The sequence below is a fragment of the Hemiscyllium ocellatum genome, chromosome 5 (assembly GCF_020745735.1).
Source record: "Hemiscyllium ocellatum isolate sHemOce1 chromosome 5, sHemOce1.pat.X.cur, whole genome shotgun sequence".
Lineage (NCBI taxonomy): Eukaryota > Metazoa > Chordata > Chondrichthyes > Orectolobiformes > Hemiscylliidae > Hemiscyllium > Hemiscyllium ocellatum.
The window spans coordinates 95,612,465-95,629,398 of record NC_083405.1 but is presented as its reverse complement, the minus strand read 5'-3'; the positions used below and the strand labels follow the sequence as shown (position 1 = coordinate 95,629,398).

At 40.6% G+C, this 16,934-nt stretch overlaps 1 protein-coding gene across 7 annotated transcripts in view; it reads right to left on the bottom strand.

Annotated features, from left to right (window-relative positions):
• The window catches only part of si:ch211-285f17.1 (sickle tail protein), a 689,517-nt gene that overhangs the window by 76,462 nt on the left and 596,121 nt on the right, over positions 1 to 16,934 (bottom strand). For all 7 annotated transcript variants that reach the window (XM_060825000.1, XM_060825002.1, XM_060825004.1 and 4 more), the window contains one exon: positions 16,129 to 16,295. In XM_060825000.1, the coding sequence (XP_060680983.1) occupies positions 16,129 to 16,295 (167 nt within the window). The remainder of the gene's footprint in view (positions 1 to 16,128; positions 16,296 to 16,934) is intronic.

The window sequence follows — 16,934 nt, the reverse complement described above, 5'->3', positions numbered from 1 at the left end:
TTTACCCTATGCCCCTCATGATTTTATAAACCTCTCCAAAGTCACCCCTCACCCTCCAATGCTCCAGGGAAAACAGCCTCAGCCTCTCCCTATAGCTCCAACCCAGGCAACATCGTAGTAAATCCTTTCTAAACCCTTTCAGGTATCACAAAATCTTTCCGATAGGAGAAATACCAGAATTGCACACAATATTCCAAAAGTGGCCTAACCAATGTCCTGTACAGCTGCAACATGACCTTCCAATTCCTATATTCAATGCCCTGACCAAAAAAAGGCAAGCATACCAAACGCTTTCTTCACTATCCTATCTCCCTGCAACTTCACATTTAAGGAACTATGAACATGCACTCCAAGGTCACTTTGTTCAACAACACTCCCCAGGACCTGATCATTAATTGTATAAGGAGAAAACGAGGACTGCAGAGCAGAGTCGAGAGAGTGGTGCTGGAACAGCACAGCACGTCAGGGAGCACTCAAGGAGGAGAATCTACACTTTAGGTATAAGGCTTTCATCAGGAATGAGGCTTGTGGGCTGGGGAGGCTGAAAGATAAATGGGAGGAGGTGGAAAGGCAGTTGAGAATGCAATAGGTAGATGAAGGCGAGGAAAAAAGGTGATGGGGTGTGGAGCAGATAAATGGAAAAGGTGATGGACAGGTCAGGAGAGCGCTGTCAAGTTGCAGGCTTGGGGTTGGGGGTGGGAGGGAATGAGGAAGCTGTTGAAATACACGTTGATCCCGTGTGGCTGCTGGGTCCCAAGGCAGAACATGAGGCTTTCTTCATCCAGGCATTGGATGGTAACGGTTTGGTGGTGGCAGTGGTCTAGGACCTGCATGTCCTTGATGGAGTGGGAGGGAGAGTTGAAGTGTTCAACAACGGGGTGATGGGGTTACTTGGTGCAGGTGCCTCAGAGATGTTCTCTGAAACAATCTGCAAGAAGGCATCCTATCTCCCCGATGTTGAGACGACCACATTGGGAGCAACAGAAATAGTAGATGACATTGGTAGAGGTACAGGTACATTTCTGTTGGATGTGGAAGGATCCTTTGGGGCCTTGGACAGAGATAAGGGGAGTGGTGTGAGCGAAATATATCTCTGGTAGTGGGATCCGTTTGTAGGTGGTGGAAGTGGTGGAGGATGATGCGATGTTTACCTTTCCCTTCTATCTGTCCACCCCCCTCTCCGACCTATTACCTTCTCAGCTACCTACCCTCCCCCACCATCCACACACACAACCCCTGGCCCACAAGCCTCATTCCCGAGGAAGGGCTTATGCCGAAATGTCAATTCTCCTGCGCCTCAGATGTTGCCTGACCTGCTGTGCTTTTGCAGCACCACGCTCTCACCATTAAGTGTATAAGTCACTTGAAAGCATACAAGAAAAGCAGAATGGGTGAGCAAGTTGCGGAAAAAGAATACATGTGGGCTAGTTTGCGTTCCAAATGCTGTCAATTTATACTCTGAACTGAATCATAAATGAGAGTTTGACTGGAGTAAAACTAGATCAACACTCCAAAGTTCTGAGCTGATTGTTCAAATAGCTTAGACTTACAAATGAATCCAATCACCATTTGCCACATAAGTAGAGCATCGAGTTCCAAATGGGCTGTAATTGATACATGAGTTACACTCCTCGTGTATACTAACTGCAAGATAAATTCTCCGTTGATATGACAACTTGTTTACATATGTCCAAATAACAGCATCCACATGGAATGCCACCCATCTTTGAGAAATTTCACAGTTGGGTTGTCAAGGATAAAATGTACCTTAAACCCTTAAAATTGAGAGATCCAAGATGGCGGCGACTCAGCAAGTCTGAGTTTACAGTGCTCTTCCCAAAACCTGGGTAAAGTGAGTTACTCACCCCCACCACACTTACCAAACCACCCAAAAAAATTTTCTAACCTTAATTAGCTGTTTACTATTATATTTAAGCAGTTTAATATTAAGTGGATAATGAGTAAACCAAAGGGATCCCGCAGCTCTCAGAAAACAAAGACCCCTCCCCCACCCTCCTCTCCTCCTCCGGCTGCAGCTGATGTAAAAACAGGCCTTGAAGAGATGATTGCCAGGCTGGAAACGACACTCGTCAATTTCATTGTAGAATCCAGACAGAGATGGAATGCATTCGAAGAAAAGCTACAAAAGCACAGCCAGGCTCTCGAGGAATTGCAGGGCCGAGTGGAGGGGGCGGAGCTAAAGGCCACGACCTCCGAGGCTGCAGCACAAACAGCTGCAGAACAGGTGCGAGCTCTGGAGCAGAGAGTCCGGGCCTTTGAAATCTACATGGATGACCTGGATAATAGAAATCGGAGAAAGAATATCCGTCTTTTGGGCCTCCCTGAACAAGAAGAGAAGGGACAGTTAGTAGTATTTCTGGAGCGATGGCTGCCCCAGCTTTTAAACCTGGGGGCTGAAACTGACCGGGTAAGAGTGGAGTGGGCCTACCGGGTCGCAGTACGCGGATCTGGCCCAAACCAGCGCCCACGCCCGGTCCTGTTCCGGCTGCAGAGTTATAGGGAGAGGCAGATACTCCTGGACGCCTCCAGAAAGCTTGGAAAGGATCCTAAAGCTATGATTCATGAAGGATCCAAGATTATGTTATTTCAGGACTTCTCCCCGGCTTTGGCACGAAGGAGGAAGGCGTTTGATGAGGTGAAGAAATGTTTAAGGGACTTAAATATTCAATACACCTTACGCTACCCAGCGACGTTATGCTTTAACCACGAAGGATCCGAGTATAATTTTAGATCACCAGAAGAGGCTAAGGATCTTTTAGACTCGTTTAAATAAATCGTAAGAGACAATTTATGTTGGCTTGCCTCTTCCACACTCCGTGGGGAGAAATGGATACTTTACTCTACTTTACTTTTACTTCTGGGAGCAGGGTTGTCTTCCCTTGCTATTTTATGTTATTATACTTAACTGTAATTTGTTGGAGTTGTAATTTTATAGTTATGTGTGTTTGTACGTGGCATTGATGCTATCAGATATACTCAGGTATGGGTGGGGAGGGGTGGGGGTGGGGCGCTCACTGTTAACTCTAGCTCGGTATTATATCTAAATCCTATTAAGGAGCGCCCGGGTCAAGGGTGGGACACTGTTTGGGAGAGGATATGGTGGACCTTTAGAAAGGAAGTAAGGCCCCCTGAGAACAAGGGGGAGGATCTCCATTCAAACATGTTTTTTTTTGTTCTTATTGTTTGGAAATAGTTTCCTTTTTATTATACTGTTATGAGTGTATTAGAAAACATTTTCTCTTGTTTGAAGGATGTAAGTGACTCAACTATACACTCTGGATAATTGTGGATTAGATTAGTAGTTAACTGAGTTTCATTGTTTTTCTTTCTTCTTTAGTATCATTCCTTTGAATTTTGATGATTATATATTTAAGATCTATTTTTATATTAATGTTTGTGCTTGAAAGTTCTGTTTATTTTTGTAAATCTGTCAAAATATTAAATTTCTAATAAAAATATCTTTTAAAAAAACCCTTAAAATTGTGCAATTTTCAAGATTTGCTTTGCTCAAAACAAACCACATCTCCCAATTTGTCATGGAATGCTGTCACAATCTAAAATATAATACTGTCAGACTATCTCTCTCCAAGCATATTTAAAACGATGTACACATCAATTCTATTGTTAAAACAACCACCGACACAGGCTGCAGATGATGAAATACCATTCTCACACAAGCAAAGACTTCATTGCAAATTTCACATCTTGTATTACTCTACATTGAAACATGTTGCATTTCTAGTCAAGTAGAATCGAAAGCACCAATACAAGGTCATTAAATGTGTTCAGAAAAGTACTTGCAAAATCATTCTTGGCCCTAGTTAGCAGAGTTCTGTCTTAATAAAGATCTGGAATACTCAGGAACATGACTGACTCTACATTTTTTTTGCAAGGCTGTCATTACATGCTATCTGAATGCAAATCTCTCCAGTGGCTACCAGCTACAATTAACTGAATTAAGATTAGAAAAGACGAGATCTAATAGTTCAATTCCATTTCTCATCAATACAATGATTAAATTCACATGATTGTTAAACTCGGAATTTGGAAAGCATAACTTTATATTTGTGTAACTTTATATTTAACTTGGAATGATTGATTGCAAAACTTACTTCAATTTAGCCTTTGGTCCCACCGGAAATTGATCTTTAAATAAAACTTTTATGACAATATTGACGATGATTGTATTTATATAGCACCTTTAACATTATAAACTGCTCCACAGAGCTTTATAGAAGCAATTATCAAACATAATCTGACACCCAGCCACATAAGATAACAATAACGCAACAGTTGGCAGTAGTCTAGTCAGGAGCAGGTCTTTAGGAACTATTTTCATTTAAGGAAATGACAGGATCACTTGTAAGGGCAGCATGTATTGTCCATTTCTAATTGCTCACAAAGTGGTGGGAAGTTGGCTTCAAAAATTATTGCAGTCGAAGGGGTGTAAGTGCACCTAAAGGGCTATTAGACATAGAATTCCAGGATTTTGACCCAGAGATATTGAAGGACAGTAATACAGATTCAAGGCAGGATTTTGTCAGTTCAAGTGGAATTTGCATGGGCTTGTGTTTTCACACACTGCTTGCCCTTGTCCTTCTAGGTGATTTTTGGAAGTGCTGTTGAAAGAGTCTTGGTGAGTTGCTACAATGCACCTTGCAGATGGTACACACTACTGCCACTGTACATCAGTGTTGGGGGTAGTACATGTTAAAGATGGAGGATGAAGTGCCACAAAGCAAATTACTTTGGCCTGGATGGTATTGAGCATTGTTGAAGCTTCACTAATAAAAACCTGTGGAAAGTATTCAAATGCACTGTTTGTTTCAGCACCCAAGTGGTATGGAATGGTACTGATACTCCACATCAGCAAACATAATCAGTTAAGATAATATGTTGGAGAGATAGTCATTTATGAAGAGCCTTAAGATAATTCAGCCTGGGACACTATCCTCGGGTGAGATAGCCTCAGTGGTTGAAGGCCAATCATTTGCCTGTGCGCTAGGAATGATCTGCTAGATGGTACGATGATAAAACATGTTCCCAGAGTAGAATTTTGCTCAGTTCCTTGATAGCATGCCTGGTCAAACACTGCCTTCATATCAAAGGCAGTCACCTTTACCTGACCTCAGAATTCAATTCAACAACTGGCAAATGCCAGATGAATGCCTGAGTGCATGCTATTCTATAGCATTACTGATAGCATTTATTGCAATTCCTTATTGAGTTTGAATCGAGTGGCTGTCTGGGCCTTTTCAGAGGGCAGTTAAGAAGCAATCACATTTTTGTGGATTGAGTCATATGTAGATCAGACCAGGTAAGTACAGCAGATTTCCTTCCCTAAAAGGGCATTAATAACCAGATGAATTTATATGATAATGGTTAAATGATCATGATTTGGCCAACTTTTATTCCAGATTTTTAGAGTTCAATGTTTACCTCTCTGCCATGGTAGAATTTGAAACTACACCTTTAGAACATTAGTCTGGGTTTGGGGTTACTAGTACGGTGACAATACCGCTACACCATCACCTTCCTCCAAATGATTTTCCTGAACAGTGTCAATGCTAGTTTTAATAATGGAATAGTTTGTTTAATGGGGCAGCCAGAGATAGAGGCACTTAGGCAATGGTTTTCAGAACTTAGGCAGATGAAGACAACCACCAATGGCAGAGCGAATACAGGAATGAGTGAGAGCACACAACTGGAGGAATGTGAAGATGTTGCATGTTTGTAGAATTGAATCAGGTTGTAGATGGAAAGACAATGCCAAAGATAGAACAGAATACCAAGATGATTGTTTTTTAAAGCCATGTGTTGTCAGATCAGGACCCAATGTAAATCAGCAAGTACAGACACTTCTCAAAATAATACAATAGAAATTGTAATTCATTGGTTGTCATAATTGTTTGGGGTACACCAAGGACATGAAAGATGTTGAACAAGTATTATTCTCTACACAGCACATATTTTTCAAAACAGCTATTTCACTCCACATTTGTATGGTTTTGTTTAAAATTCTCTCATGGACCTGTGCATTTCTTGCCTATCTATAATTTCCCTTATGATGGTGATCAGCCTTAACTTCATTTTTCCTTGAAATTCCCTTGTAAGAATAGTTCTGTATTGATCAAAGGATAAACCTTTGACTTAAAAGGCAACCACTTTCAGATTTATAATTCAGCATTAATTGCACTGCACAACTCAAACAGGTTAAAGTTAATGAAGAATTATTGTGGTCATCATTTGCATCCTAATGCACATTATGAAAAGCTTGTCAAGGGTTGACATTCAATTAGGTTAGCAAATATGCCAAAGGATTGTTAACATTTATTACAACAGACAGCAAGGTGAATTAATGAACTGATCACAGTGTCAGTTGGTTATTGATTTCACAGTACAATTTAAAGTAATTAAAGAGCAGTATGTTGCAAAAAAGGATAAGGTCCTTAATTTTAACAACTGGCCAACATTTCACTACATGCGTTATCACCATTTCAGAATTATTCATAAGCAATTACTAAAAAGTTAACCAGCCATAGCCTGTAAGATCACAACAACCAAGGACAAAAAAAGACATGAAACCCAGACACAGTTGATTCAACAGCATGTGATGAGCTAAAAGTATTTTACTATTCATTCATATGCATTATTGCTTTGTTTTCACTAAAAATATTTACAATAGTACAGTACTCATACTCAGAAAACAATGCATTTGACCTTGCTATCTTACGACTTATCAGATTTTGCAGTCCAAACATGGCAGACATCATTGATTCATTCATACTAAACATAAAATTCCAGTTGAAGTATATAATCAAATGTAATGATTTCTCTCCTTTTTGACTCCAGTTTAAAGTTTAAGATTTTTCTAAGGAGTTTATAAAGAGTATAGGACTATGTTAACTTTGAATGCAACAAAATCATTTTAAACTGAAAGCCAGAGTGCTAATGGCAAGAAATTATTGCTGTATTTGAAAGTTGTTTCACCTGCCATAACATCCTTACAAATAGTTTATAACAACAACAAATCTCAGGTTGATCAATTTTCTTATTCTTCAATTAAGTGGCAAATTTGCATAATTGTCAAATCGATAACAAGTAAAATTATGTAACACATTTGTAAAACAATTACTTTTGTATTTTGATTTTCTCCAATCATCTTCTACCATTGAAATTTGAGATGAAGTCAATGCAACTAGTTTCCCTCCGCGTGCACCCAACTTCATTCCTATCACTCCTGAATTTTCATGCAGTTTTACTCTTTGCTGGACAGCCCAGTAATGCTTCATAGTTACAGTGTAATGCTTCTCATTTCCAACCTAAATTGCCTACCTTTTATTCGGAGACTGCAGCCTCCGTTCTAGAGACTCCACATCCACACCAGGGAAAACAACTTTCCAGCATCTATGCTGCACAGTCCTTGAAGATATTTGTTTGCTTCAATGGGATCACCTCATTCTTCTGAACTCAAAAAGAATATATAGGCCCTGTGTCGTGAAACTCTCAGAACAATCTCATCTTTGCAGGAATCAATTCAATTGTTGCTTTTTTTAAAATATAGACTGAAAGCCAAAATACAAAGGCTGTTCTGGAAATACAAAGACCATCACCCAAAAGGTTAATATCACTACAGATGCACCCTGACCGACTAAACATTACCAGTTCCTCCTCAAAATTGTTTCTTCGGAATTTTTGAAGTTTCTGTAGCATCAATTGCAGTGAATTGTAGAGGTGAAACAAGAGTTACTTACCTTGATGTCAAGGCAGCATTTGACTGGGTTTCACATGGCGATGCAGTGGTTAGCACCGCTGCCTCACAATGCCAGGAACCCAGGTTCAATTCCACCTTTGGGCAACTGTGTGGAGTTTGCACATTCTGTGTGTCTCTGTTTCTTCCAGGTGCTCCAGTTTTCTTCCACAGTCCAAAGATGTGCAGGTCAGGTTGATTGGCCATGCTAAATTGCACATAGTATCCAGAGGTGTGCAGGCTAGGTTGATTAGCCAGGAGAAATGCAGGGTTACAGGGAGAAGAGAGGGGTGCTGGGTAGGATGCTCTTCGGAGGATCAGTGTGGGTGGCACAGTGGTTAGCACTGCTGCCTCACAGCGCCAGAGACCCAGGTTCAATTCCCGCCTCAGGTGACTGTGTGGAGTTTGCACATTCTCCGTGTCTGCGTGGGTTTCCTCCGGGTGCTCCGGTTTCCTCCCACAGTCCAAAAATGTGCAGGTTAGGTGAATTGGCCATAGTGTTAGGTGCAGGGGTAAACATAAGGGAATGGGTCTGGGTGGGTGCACTTCGGTGGGTGGGTGTGGACTTATTGGGTCGAAGGGCCTGTTTCCACACTAAGTGATCTAATCTAATCAATGAGCTGAATGGCCTGCTTCCACACTGTAGGGATTCTATGAACTTCTATCATCTTTTTCACAGCTCAATTTCCTACTTATCTTTGTGCCAACAGAAAATTCAGCTACTATATTTTCATTTCATTCATCCAAACCATTTATCAATTGTAAAGAGTTGAGGCCTGAATATCAACCCCAGAGCCATGCCACTAGTGATATCCTGACAGGCTGAAAAAAGATCCATTTATTCCTACTCTCTGCTTCTAGTTAGCTAATCAGTCTTTTAACCATGTCAACAAATAGGGTAGGGTGGTGCGATGCTCCTCAGAGCACCGGTGTGGACTCAATGAGCTGAATGGCCTGCTTCCACACTATAAGGATTATATGATTCAAGCAGTCAGATCAAAACTGCAGTCAAATGTGAATCCAGGAGAAAGTAGTTTACTGGAGTCATAATCATCAGAAAAGTAGTTATGATTGGTGGAGGTCAATTATCTCAGCCCACCATATTGTTGCAGAGTTAGAAAAGTCATTACCCCAAGTAAAGATCTTCTGCTTCTTCATCAGTGGTCATCCCTCAATTGCACAATCCTAATTGAGGAGGAGAAAGTGAGGACTGCAGATGTTGGAGATCAGAGTCAAAACGTGTGATGCTTGAAAAGCACAGCCGGTCAGGCAGTATTTGAGGAGCAGGAGAATTGATGTTTCAAGCACAAGCTCATCAGGGATAGGTGCTGGCTGACTGGCTGTGCTTTTCCAGCACCACAATCCTAGTTGATATTTGCTAAATGATGCACAATGCTCAGTACCATTTACAACTCCTCTGACATTGAAGCAATTGTTCATACAAAGCAAAATGTTAAGCAATATTCAGACTTCAAATAACATTTGTGCCCAGGTAATGAATGTTTACAAGTCAGAATTTAACAATCTCTTTAATGATCAAGTACTTTATGGAATCCTTTACCACTAACATCCTGGGGTCACTGAAAACTAACTGGACCAACCAAATAAATACTGTGGCTACAGGAGCAAGTTATAGGTTGGAAAAATTTGTGGGGAGTACCTCCCCTCCTGCTCCCCAGTTCTTTACACCCTGTTCAAGACACAGATCAAGTCTTAATACAATACCCGCTACATTCTTGGGCAAATGTAGCTCCAACATTCAAGGAGCTTGACACCGCCCAAGATGAAGCAGTTCACTTCAAAAGCACACCATCCATTGCCTGCAATACTCACTTCCTTCACAACCAGCACAAAGCATCAGAACTTTTATCTACAGGTAAAGTTGCCATAGTTCCACTGTGTCATAGGGCAGCTCTCTCATTAGAGAGAAGTTGTAGTGGTTTAACCTGAGGGTCACTGCACCTCAGGAAAGGGGAAAAGTTGAGAAGGACCATTCTTCAGGATAACCTCACCTCGTGTGGGAATTAAACCCACACTGTTGTTTTCACTCTATCAAAAACCAGCTATTCAGACAACTGAGCTAACCTACCCCTAACATTATCTACAAGATACAATTTACCAAGCTTCCTTCACAGCACCTCCATCTTCCAAGCCTATGACCCTGATGGCTTTGTAGGACAGAGCAGCACCACATGGCAACACCACCATCTGCAAATTTCCTTCCAAGCCACACACCATCCTGACTTGGAACTATATTGCCATACTCTGGGTATCTCTACAACACCAAACTGTTGCATTTTGAGAAAGATCATTATCATCTTAAAGGTGGGCATAAAATGCTGGTCAGGCCAGAAACTGTCAAATCTTAAATAAAACAGGGAAAAATATCTAATCAAAGATAAATGTACAAAAGCATCCATATTAGAAAATATAAGATAAAGAATTAAACCATTCAGGGAGTTCTGAGTGATGCACTTTGCTTGCTTGAGAGCATTCATAGCACTTCAACTATTGCACAGAACCTCGTCACTCCTCCTCAATTATCCACAAAATCAGGAACCTACAGATGCATGCATGACTAACTTTGGCTAGTTGCAGTCAGGTATCTAACACAAAGTAAAGAACGTGTCAGCCTGGTTATCCACTTAAATGCTTTCCAATACTGCGCTGATCAGTCCAAAATATTCTAACAAGTTAAAACTCAGTGAAAATAACCATGGAAATGATCATTGTTGGCACTCAGGCCACTTGGCAACAGCAAGAAACAAGGTAAAAACAATGATTGCAGATGCTGGAAACCAGATTCTGGATCGGTGGTGCTGGAAGAGCACAGCAGTTCAGGCAGCACCCAACGAGCAGCGAAATTGACGTTTCGGGCAATAGCCCTTCAGCAAGAAACAAAACAGGAATGGTCTACCACAATTCTCATATTTCATCTTTCTTCCACAATCTAATGGTGATTGGCATGTTGCATATTTTGGTTTCAATATTCCAAGGAGTTAATGCATCATGTGTTGCGATACAATCCTCACTATTTAACTATTTCAATCTACATGGCTGTCTTAGCAGCACACATGTTGTGACTACGTGTAATACATAACAGACAATTAGGGACAGGATGTTTAATAGCCTATTCACTAGCCTTACAAAACTGATTCTAAACCTATCAAATTTAATGTTATTTAACTGCTTGAAATATCGAAATGCTGTTGATCAGGAAACACAGCTCATCAATGAGTGAGATGTTATTACTATACAAACAAACCAATGTGATTATGGTCTTAAGACTCCATACTACAAACCATATGTATGCTCTCTGGAATAATCGGATAGTTTGAGAATAGCTGTGATTTCAAACAAAAGCAGTAATGTTTCACCTGAGGAAGGAAATGAATTTTGCCACCATGAAACTGTACACTTACATATATTTAATGCTAGACAATTACAATTTGCTAATAACAGAGTGGTTAGGATCTGGAATGCACTGCTCAACAGTGTGATAGAATCATGTTCGTTGCAGACGTACAAAAGTTGAAAACAGAGACGGAAGAATGTGCAGAATTATGGCACCAAGCGAGTTGTTCATTCAGAGAACTGGTGCAGAAATGATAAGCTAAACAAGTCTGTGATTCTGAGACACTTTTCGCTAAATTTTCTACGAAGGATTTTGAGGGCGGCCTTTGATTGCAGAAGGAAAAGTGATCCACCACACAATACCTAGGCCTTGTGACAAATACCACCATTACTGACTTCCAGGATAGCCACTCAAATGTTACAAACAATGAATATCTATACACAGGCAAAAATACAAACAACTCAGTAAATCAAACAAAATGACAAGGAATAGAAAAATAGCAACATGACCTCCCAACTCCTGTACTCAATAATCTGACCAATACCAAACGCCTTCTTCACTATCCTATCTACCTGCAACTCCACTTTCAAGGAGTTATGAACCAGCATTCCAAGGTCTCTTTGTTCAGGAACACTCCCTAGGACCTTACCATTAAGTGTATAAGTCCTGCTAAGATTTGCTTTCCCAAAATGCAGCATCTCGCATTTATCTGAATTAAACTCCATCTGCCACTTCTCAGCCCATTGGCCCACCTGGTCCAGATCCTGTTGTAATCTGAGGTAACCCTCTTTGCTGTCCACTACACCTCCAATTTTGGTGTCATCTGCAAACTTATTAACTGTACCTCTTATGTTCACATCCAAATCATTTATGTAAATTACAAAAAAGTACAGAGCCCAGCACCGATCCTTGTGGCATTCCACTGGTCACAGGCCTCCAGTCTGAAAAACAAACCCCCACCACCACCCTCTGTCTTCTACCTTTGAGCCAGTTCTGTATCCAAATGACTAGTTCTCCCTGTATTCCATGAGATCTAACCTTGCTAATCAGTCCCCCACAGGGAACCTTGCCTTACTGAAGTCCATATAGATCACATCTACTGCTCTGCCTTCATCAATCTTCATTGTTACTTCTTCAAAAAACTCTATCAAGTTTGAGAGACATGATTTCCCATGCACAAAGCCATGTTGACTATCCCTAATCAGTCCTTGCCTTTCCAAATACATGTACATACTGTCCCTCAGGATTCCCTCCAACAACTTGCCCAGAGGTCAGGCTCACCAGTCTATAATTCCATGGCTTGTCTTTACCGCCCTTCTTAAACAACCTCCAGTCTTCCGGCACCTCACCTGCGACTATTAATGATACAAATATCTCAGCACGAGGCCCAGCAATCACTTCTCTAGCTTCCCACAGAGTTCTTGGGTACACCTGATCAGGTCCTGGGAATTTATCTACCTTTAACTGTTTCAAGACATCCAGCACTTCCTCCTCTGTAAGCTGCACATTTTGCAAGATGTCACCATCTATTTCCCTACAGTCTATATCTTCCATATCCTTTTCAACAGTAAATACTGATGCAAAATATTCATTTAGTATCTCCCCCATTTTCTGTGGCTCCACACAAAAGCCGCCTTGCTGATCTTTGAAGGGCCCTATTCTCTCCCTAGTTACCCTTTTGTCCTTAAAATATTTGTAAAAACCCTTTGGATTCTCCTTAATTCTATTTGCCAAAGCTATCTCATGTCCCCGTTTTGCCCTCCTGACTTCCCACTTCCTTTATACTCTAAGGATTCACTCGATCTATCCTTCCTTCCTTTTTCTTAACCAAGCCCTCAATTTCTTTAGTCACCCAGCATTCCCTATACCTACCAGCCTTCCCTTTCACCTGGACAGGAATATACTTTCTCTGGATTCCTGTTCTCATTTCTGCAGGCTTCCCATTTTCCAGCCATCCCTTTACCTGCGAACATTTACCTCCAATCAGCTTTTGAAAGTTCTTACCTAATACCATCAAAATTGGCCTTTTTTCAATTTAAAAATTCAACTTTTAGATCTGGTCTATCCTTTTCCATCACTATTTTAAAGCGAATAGAATTATGGTCGCTGGCCCCAAAGTGCTCTCCCACTGACACCTCAGTCACTTACGCTGTCTTATTTCCCAAGAGTAGGGCAAGTTTGGTTGAAAAATGTCGTGCTGGAAAAACACAGCAGGCCAGGCAGTATCCAAGGAGCAGGAGAATCGAGGTTTTGGGCATAAGCCCTTCTTCAGGAATCCTGGCGTGCAATTCTGGTCTCCTTCCTATTGGAAAGATGTTGTGAAACTTGAAAGGGTTCAGAAAAGATTTAAGGATGTTGCCAGGGTTGGAGGATCTGAGCTACAGGGAGAGGCTGAACAGTCTGGGGCTGTTTTCCCTGGAGTGTTGGAGGCCGAGGTGAGACCTTATAGAGGTTTACAAAATTATGAGGGGCATGAATAGGATAAATAGACAAAGTCTTTTCCCTAGGGTTGGGGAGTCCAGAACTAGAGGGCATAGGTTTAGGGTGATTAGATTAGATTAGACTTACAGTGTGGAAACAGGCCCTTCGGCCCAACAAGTCCACACCGACCCGCCGAAGCGCAACCCACCCATACCCCTACATTTACCCCTTACCTAACACTACGGGCAATTTAGCTTGGCCAATTCACCTGACCCGCACATCTTTGGACTGCGGGAGGAAACCGGAGCACCCGGAGGAAACCCACGCAGACACGGGGAGAACGTGCAAACTCCACACAGTCAGTCGCCAGTGAGGGGGGAAAGATATAAAAGATGCCCAAGGGGCAACTTTTTCATGCAGACAGTGGTACATGTATGGAATGAGCTGCCAGAGGATGTGGTGGAGGCTGGTACAATTGCAACATTTAGGAGGCATTTGGATGGGTACATGAATAGAAAGGGTGCGAAAGGATATGGGCCGGGTGCTGGCAGTTGAAACTAGATTGGGTGGTCGGCATGGACGGTTGGACCGAAGGGTCTGTTTCCATGCTGCACATCTCTATGATTCCAAGTCAAATCCAGAGACTTTTGCATAATTCCATTCCAGTAGAGCATGAAATAACCACATGATATCAGAAAGCAATTACATCACTACGACTTATTTCATATAATTTTTAATGCAAAGTCCGAGGAATTCAACAATAGGTCAGAATCTGCCTTTCAGGTGACTAACTACTTATTTCATACTGCCGGCTTGGTTTGGAATTAGGATAAATTACATAAATTTATCCTTTCAATTTAATCTCAAAAAGAAAATGGCAGAGGTATATTTTTTCTCAACAACTGCATTGAACAAGACTTTTTGTCCAATTTTAGTTTTAAGGAAATCCAAATAAATCCATGGATACAACAGCAAAAATATGGAGACACAGGCATTGGCTTCATGCTTACACCCATTCTAAAATAGCAGCAACTCATTTATATCATACCTTGATATAATGAAACATGCAAAGTTTTTTAACAGTAGCATTATACACTGAGCCCCTGAATATCAAGTTTAATCAAAGAGGTAGGTTATATTGAATGTTTTGAGTATATTGTTGGAGGCAATGGCATGGAAGGAATTGAAAATTGTAATAAGACTTTAAAATCAAGACGCTGCTCAACTAGAATAGAAGACGAGAAGAATAACCAGGTATGTATCGCAAGGGAAAGCATGTTTATCAAATTTATTGGCATGCTTTGAGGGAGAAAAGGTGTGCCGTGGGTAAAAAGGGAACTAATGGAGGTAGAGTGCTTCGACTTCCAGAAGACATCAGGTACCACAAAGGCTTATTGCAGAAAATAAACACAGTGTAAGGGTAACATATTATCAGATATAGGTGTCTGACTAGCTAACAAAACAGTAGTCATAAATAGGTCATTTACTTTGGTTGGCAAGACGTAACCAGTGACACACCACAAGAATCAGTGCGGAGGTCGGGCTTTTTTTTCTGTTTACAATTTATATAAACTTGGATGAGGGCTCTGAAGGTATGGCTACCAAATTTATTGGTGACAAAGATGGGTAGGAAAGTAAATCATTAAAAAGGATATAAGGTGGCTACAGATGGACATAGATTAGGTTAAAGGTGAGTGGGCAAAGTCCTGGCAAATGGAGTAGAATGTAGGACAATCTGAAATTGTCCCATTTTGGCAAAAAGCATAAACAAAATGTCTGAATAGTGAGACTGCAGAGCTCTGAGATGCAGAAGAATCTGGGTGTCCTGTTGCATATAATCATAAAAAGGTTAGTCTGTAGGTACAGCAGTAATTAGGAAGGCCTCATGGAATGTTATATTTTAGAATGGGAATAGAGAAGAAAAATATAGACCTTACATTCCAGTTACATGGGGCAGAGAGACTACATCTGGAGAATTGTGTATGGCATTGGTCTTAAGAGAAAGATATCACTGCATTGGAAGTAGTTCAGGGAGGATTTTCCACACTAATTAGAAAAGGTTGGAAAAGTCAGGCTTGAATCTGGAGTTTGAGAGAGTAAACATACACAATGCAGGTGCAGAAAGAATGTTTTCACTAATGAGAGAGAATAGAGCTAAGACACACTATTTAAAATTAAGGCGTCATCGATTTAAAAGAGAGAAGAAAGATTTCTCTCGAAAGGGTCATTAGGCCTTTGAAAACTCTCCCTCAAAAAGGTGATAGATGAAGAGCCTTTGAATATATTTACTGCAGCAGATAGTATTTCACCCGTCAAGAATCTATCTTGGATAGGCAAGAATGTGGTGTAATTGAATCAGGCATGATCTTATTGAATGGTGAAGCAGGCTCGAGGGACACACAGCCTACTTTTCTGCTTCATATGTTCGTATGTGATATTTCTAGCAAGCATATTGGGCACAAAATGCAGTACAATATACATTCTTAATATCAAAACCATAATTTCATTGCAACCAAAAAAAACAAAACTGTTAAACACGGTAGCATAGTAACATCTATTCACTTAGAAACTGAACAGATACCTGCGACTGTCTCAAATGTTGAAGCTGCTGCCGCAGATCAAAAATATTTCTCCGTAAATCAAACACATTGTTTTGAATTTGCTGCTGACATGACGGAGAAGGTTGGACAACACTGGAAGAATCTGAAGTAACCCCAGAGCTCTTCAGTGCTATTGCACTTGTTGCACCTGCAGTGAAGATCACCTCATTAGCATTAACAAACCTTTTCAGGAAAAGATTTAAGTATGGCTGTTAAGGATTACAAATTTGATTCATAAAAGAAATCATAACTGTCTAAAGGAACACATCCACTTGGATGCAAGTTCCAATTTATCATTAATCAAATATAAAATTAAATAATCAAAGCACAAACATCCCTTTAAATGTCAAATGTCTCACCAGACTACAGAACTAGGTCATAATTCAAATCGCTCAGTTAGAGTTGAGAGTGACATTTCGTAATGCAACCCATTAGGAGAGGACATTGCTTTATACCTTACATGGAATTACACCTAGTGACTGAAATAATTAGTACCCAAAATGTTACATTTGTAGATATTTTGAAGTAACAATTGGAATTACTTCAACACAGTAACATTCTGAACTAATCTCATGTGCTCAACATGATACTAAAAGATTTTATATGCCATCTAAGACTCGGAAATAATTTGTAAATCTTGCTCAAGCATGCAAGACTTAACCATGTCAGATTTTGGAAACAACTAAAATGGAAAATATATTTCATAATGATTTATGATTGGAGAATAATATCAAAATTAAAGCACCATCATCGCAAGCACTCTTCAATCAGTTTTACCGTTATATGA